A 6,360-nucleotide genomic window follows, 5' to 3' on the forward strand; every position below is an offset into this window, starting at 1 on the left:
TGCTGCACAGTATAAGCATGATTAGGAAGGAGAAACTCCCTGTGAGATAATTCCCATTTTTAATGCTGATGTACCTCTGAGGTCACCCTGGTGCAGCTATAGATGGAGGTCCTAGGTTGGGAGGAAGGCTTTTTCCCCTGTGGATTAAGCAGGAAAAATATTGCTAGTAGATAAATTTGAATGTACAAGACTTTGTGTAGATCACTGTGGTAATTTCATAGGAAAGCAGTGAGTGAGTGAGTTTCCTCCCAGAGAGCTCTCAGAGCACACAGAGATCATCTGTATATCAGGATTATGTTCAGATTTGGCTAGAATTAATGTATTGAATACACTAAAGTCACTTGTGTTCAGAACACAATAATCACATCATGTGTAGTGCTGCCAGGCCAGACTTTGATATGCTGGAGACACCTGGGTCAGAAGACGGATTTCAGAGCTATGGTCCTCCATTAAAGGGCCAATTCTTCAGCCAGTGAATAATCTGGAGGTGGAGGACCACGGGCAGGGTTTTTATTTGATCATTCTTTCTCCTATTATCTGTTAAATAAATAAATAAATAAATACTAATAAAATAAATCATCAGAGCACTTTGTCAGAGGCAACGTAATCAGACTTTTCCATTATTCTGCACAAGCAGGTGGGATTGTTGAAATGTTCTTCAAGTGAAGATGGGATTCGTTAAACTTTTTTCAGGAGTTGGTGGAGTTTCTTAAATTTTCTGCTTATTGTAAGTGGAAAGAATGGGTCAATTATTCTGAAGGAGCAAGTAATATTGTTCAGATTTCTGCAGGAGATGGTGGGAATGTTTAAACTCTATGTGGGAGTGGGTGGGAATGTTTAAACTTTATTTGGGAGTGGGTGGGATTGATAAAACATTCTGCAGAAATGGGCGAGATTGGAGATAGTCTGAGCAGGAGCAGATTGGGATTGGTCAGGAGCAGGACTGGTCAGACTTTCTGTAGTTGTTGTAGGTCTCAGGTTGTTGATGCTGCTGCTGATGTTGCAGTGTTTTTGAAGAATCTGTACAGAAAAGCAGAGTAAAGTTTTACATTTCATACTGCAATAAAGTCATGAAACTGTAAAACACTGGTGTTAATAATTAATGTAAAAATACAACCAAGTGCTTACGGAGTTTCTAATTAATGTCATCCAATTAATTACAAATAAAACATCATATTGATAATTTCACACAAACTCCTGTATCACTCAGTGTCCTTGCTGCGTTACTGAAATTAATGTATTTATTTTAAAAACACTCTTTAAATAGGGAGGGTGAAGGTACAGAAACATTTACATATGAATTTCTGCATAAAAATTTACATTTAATGATTTAAATGAGGATAAAGATAATTACTAAGCAGTGAATGAGAATGATGAGGAATAGTTTGTATGTCCACAGCTGAGAAAGGTGGACTCCTCTCACAGATGTGTGTGTGCATTAGTGAGTTAGTGTGGTGTGTTTTCTCTCGTCCACAGTGTGTGTCATTGTGCTGTATCACATCCTCCCCCTCAGCACCTGCAGTCGCTCCCAGCTGCAGCAGCGCTTCTCTGTGCACTCTCACTGACCGAGGTTTTTGTACGGCGCTCTAACACTGTGTGAACAGCCATCTACTACTGATATAATGTTCACCCTGACAGTAGTAATCTCCTGCATCTTCAGTCTGGACTCCTCTGATGGTCAGAGTGAAGTCAGTATTAGATCCACTGCCACTGAAACGAGCTGGAGTTCCTGACTGTAAGCTAGTAGACCTGTAGATCAGGAGTTTAGGAGCTTCTCCAGGTTTCTGCAGGTACCAGGCGAGAGCAATACCATTAGTCACAATTAAACTGGTTCTGCAGTTGAAGGTGACTGTGTTTCCTGGATCAACAGTTTGCACTGAAGGAGTCTGAGTCACAGTCTCCTGACCTCTGGATCCTGAAGAGAAACATAGATTGTGTTTCTATGCTGTAAAGTGGTGTAGAATTCGTATGAAATGAAGTGTGTGAGGCTGTGAGTTGATGTTAAACTCTCACCTTGAGTCCAGAGGGCCAGTGTGCAGATGAAGACGCTGATCAAAGTCATGGTTGCTGTGGGTGAAGTTGCTGAGCAGCAGCTCTCAGTCATGAAGTGTTCAAGTCACAGGGCTATAAACACTCGCAGAGCACTGAAGCATGGACTGGCAATGCAAAGTGTGTGTGTGTGTGTGTGTGTGTGTGTGTGTGTGTGTGTGTGTGTGTGTGTGTGTGTGTGTGTGTGTGTGTGTGCATGTGTGCACTGCAGTGTGATGGAGGTTTTTGTACGATGGTTTCATTAGAATGTATCACTGTGGTACACTTTTGGTGGAGGCTCCAAACTCGTGGTGAACAGTAAGTGTGTTTTCTTCTTTTAACACAAAATCCATTTAGTTCATTACTAACATGAATAAATAAACTTAAACTAAACAGATTGTTTATGTTTATAATTGCATGATTGATTTTATTGTGTATTATTAAGCTCTGATGAGGAACACATTTCAGTATCAGAACAGATCCCATATCAATGTTCTTGAACATTCAACAAATCTACAATTATTGATGTTAAATATGTAATAATTACACACTCGCTATATATTCGACATGCAATAACTCTGCAGTTGAGCTATAAAGTAATAACACTTGTTATAAAAAAGATTGTTCCCAGATAAATTACAGTGTGGAACATGTTTGTTTTGTCTCTGCACTGAAACTGATGTCAAATAATAAAGTACTCGATGAAACTCAGTCATGAAGTCAGACTTGATTAGACTTAATTACTCTGTAAGATCAGACAGTTCCACAAAGTTACAGAAATATTTCAAAATCCTTTCTAATTGTATGTGAATGACGTGTGTGTGTGTGTGTGTGTGTGTGTGTGTGTGTGTGTGTGTGTGTGTGTGTGTGTGTGTGTGTGTGTGTTTCTCCTCTCCAGCGGGTACCACAGCTCCCTCCGTGTCTCTGCTCCCTCCGTCCCCTCTGCAGGTGTCTGAGGGATCGGCCTCGCTGCTCTGCCTGCTGTCTGGCTACTCTCCACAGGGGGCGCTGGTGAGCTGGACAGTGGACGGCTCAGAGGTGAAGAACGAGGTTCTGACCAGCGCAGAAGAACAGAAGAACGGCCGTTACAGCCGCAGCAGCACTCTGAGCCTGAGCAAAGACCTCTGGGAAAAGGGGGAGGAGTTCAGCTGTAGGGTCTCCCATAACAACGTCGTTCATCCGGTCACGTTCAGAAAGAGTCAGTGTGAAGGCTAGTGGATCCAAGATAGAGTTTAACATAGAGCTGCTTATGATCCATCTACAATAGAGTTTCAATTCTACACAATGCTGACATTTCTGTCTTTACTCTCTTCACTGTCCTGTTGCTCTTCCTGTAGTTTTTGCTGAAATAAAGCTGAGTTTTGGACGTTGTGTGTTCTTTTATTGGAGTTAATAGTGATGATCAGTGTGATGAGAGAGTGGGATTAGCTGTAGATTCAGTGCTGTGTGTTGTGCTTCAGTGAATTTGACTGAAGGAAGTTGAACATCTGGTGAAGTTTCTGCTCTATTCTGGGAGAAATGAAACTATTCAGTCCTGTTCATGCAAATCTCACTTCCACCTCACACCTCGTGTTTATCATCTTTATGTAAAGCAACGCTGGCTTTAATAAAAGGTGCAATGTAAATGAAAATTTATGTAGAATGATTATAAAAGTTATACTGAAAATAATTACTGTAATCTTAGTTTTAATTTGAACATGTAATATTGAGACATCAGTCTTGGGATGATAATTTGATAATCTCATTAATGAGTAGGAAACACTGCATGCAATACATCTGAGTAATAAAACAATATCTACAGAATACATACCATCCATAAGAGCGTTATTTCAAAGAAACGCCGTGTCTGTGATTTATATTTACTCAGATCAGAATCGTTAGACAGACAATATTGTTTGGGAAAAGTTTTGGCTTATAACTAATCAATATTTAAATACAAACAAAGTCAAAACGTTATCATGAAAAAATATACCTAGGATTTACCCAGTGAAATATTACTTTGTAAAATTTAAAGCTGATATTGATCTGAATTGCACTTCTGTAACGGAGTGTAAATAGATTAAATTATTGCACAAATGGCAACAGCGCCATCTATGTGGCGAATGATGGCATTTAGCGAGTGGAGTTGTGCATTGTGCAGGTATGTTGTAAAATGTCTTTTTTTAATGTGTTTACTAAACCACTAGGTGGGGATGTTTTCCTTCACATTGATTTTGAATTGTTCTGTTATTCACTGAAAATGTATGTTGTAATTGTCATTCTGCAAAATTGTACTCACTATACGATCACAAAGTTAAAAGATTTCATTAATTTAAAAGGATTAAAAAAAGAACTGTTCTTTTTTTAATATAAATAAATACAGCAGAGTTAATGTGAAATGCAGCTAATTTTCGTTAATAATGGTGGAGAATACAAACAACAATTTAACCCAAACAGCTCATTTTCCCTACATTGTGCCGTGCAGAAATGACATCCATTTATTTAAAACATGTTTAGTTCAAATGAATTCTATAAATATGCCTATGATCATAAATAATGACATGAGTAAATGCATCAATGAATATATGTACAAGTTACAGAATGTTAAATCGATTAATAAATAAATAAACAACATAGAATTTATTTTATATATATATATATATATATATATATATATATATATATATATATATATATATATATATATATATATATATATATATATATATACTTATATATATACTGAGTTTTCACAGTTCCTTATAACAGTCTAACTATTGAGATTGTAAGTAACTGGAGACAGTACATTTTTGTACTCCACGTAGATCATAAACCAACGAAATCGGTTGATTTCAGTTAAGCAATACATTCCAAATCAATACTCACACTTTACAGCTAGAAAATCTTTTAATAAATTGAAAAGGGACAACACAAAGGTGTAAGGTCACAGCCCTAACATGGAAAAACACAGAATGGACACGCAGTGGCTAATTTTCCTTTTGGTAGAGTTTTCTATAAAAGGGTGTCTGTTATGATTTGGATCATTGGGTCATTTGGACGTGGTATTATAAGCATCTAAAATGCCTTTGTACACTTCTGAGTTCATGATGGATGTCAGTGGTTAAGGCACTGGACTTCTTAGAAGGTCATGAGTTCAAATCCCAGCACCACCACTGTTGGGCCCTTGAGCAAGGCCCTTAACACTCTGCTCAGTTGTATAATCAGCCAGAAATCAGCCAGAGCAGTGTTCAAATTCTGGTTCTGTGACTGGTAATTACAAGTTACAACTTCGCCTCAAACGCAACATTACTGACTGTTAAAAAAACGCTGACACTGGAGACTCCTTCCATAAATGTTTACAGACAAATGTTTATTTTTAGACTTGTGGAGCATCAGTACAAGTCCATACAAGTCCCTGTTAATTCTGTTACTATAGAAATGATAACATGTTAGAACGAGCATTTTTATCCAGGCTTGGGACTGGCTATCTTGCCAGAAGTATACCTCCCTGCTGTTCTTCCCTGGGTCCCCACTGAAGGTAAGTAGGGTTGAGTCTGGCTAGTACCTGGATGGGAGACCTCCTGGGGAAAACTAAGGTGAGCAGGGGGCGCTCACCCTGTGGTCTGTGTGGGGCCCCAGTATAGTGATGGGGACACTATACAGTAAAAACAGCCGTCTTTCGGATGAGACGTTAAACTGAGGTCCTGACTCTCTGTGGTCATTAAAAATCCCAGGACACTTATCAACTTATGATCAACAGACAATTATACCTTTTACAATTACAAGATACGTAAAAAAGAGTAGGCAAAATTCCCCCATCAGCCCTTCTCTATCATAGCCCCCTAATAATCTCCATCCCTGAATTGGCTACATCACTCTCCTCTCCTCTCCACTAATAGCTGGTGTGTGGTGGGCGATCTTGTGCAACCCCAGTGGCTGGGTTTGGTGCCCAACTTTGGGCTCAGACCCATGACTCTGAGACGAAGAGTCTCGTGCACTACCCACTGAGTTAGCCAGGCACAATTAATATAAACCTGTTATACACATCTGCAGTTATAGAAAATTAATCAACCAGTCAGAACTCGCTTATTCGGTTAAAAGTCCAAAAGGTATACTTAGAATTTTGCAAACATGCTTTTTCTTTTTATGCTCCCTAGGCCGGGAACGATCTGCAAAATGTAGTTATACTAGAGATATTGCCATCTCTGAGTACTTTTAAACGGCTTTTGAAAACGGTGTTAAAGGAGTCTTGTAAGTGCTTTTCTTGATCTCACTCTAATTAATTGTTTTCTATGGGTATTATTTTCTGTGATTATCTCTGTGTGAAACTCTGCTGCCTTCTCGACCATGTCT

At 38.8% G+C, this 6,360-nt stretch overlaps 2 gene segments (V, D, J or C); one reads left to right on the forward strand and one right to left on the reverse strand.

Moving 5' to 3' along the window:
• Positions 1-931: 931 nt before the first annotated feature.
• LOC108279812 (immunoglobulin kappa variable 1-39-like) lies at positions 932-2,062 on the reverse strand. The segment is given in 3 exon segments: positions 932-1,020; positions 1,631-1,915; positions 2,014-2,062. Coding segments are annotated over 3 exon segments (423 nt in total).
• On the forward strand, positions 2,061-3,394 carry LOC108279815 (immunoglobulin kappa constant-like). The segment is given in 3 exon segments: positions 2,061-2,159; positions 2,295-2,346; positions 2,927-3,394. Coding segments are annotated over 3 exon segments (468 nt in total).
• The last annotated feature ends 2,966 nt before the right edge of the window (positions 3,395-6,360 follow it).

Source organism: Ictalurus punctatus, chromosome 19 (genome assembly GCF_001660625.3).
Source record: "Ictalurus punctatus breed USDA103 chromosome 19, Coco_2.0, whole genome shotgun sequence".
Taxonomy (NCBI): domain Eukaryota; kingdom Metazoa; phylum Chordata; class Actinopteri; order Siluriformes; family Ictaluridae; genus Ictalurus; species Ictalurus punctatus.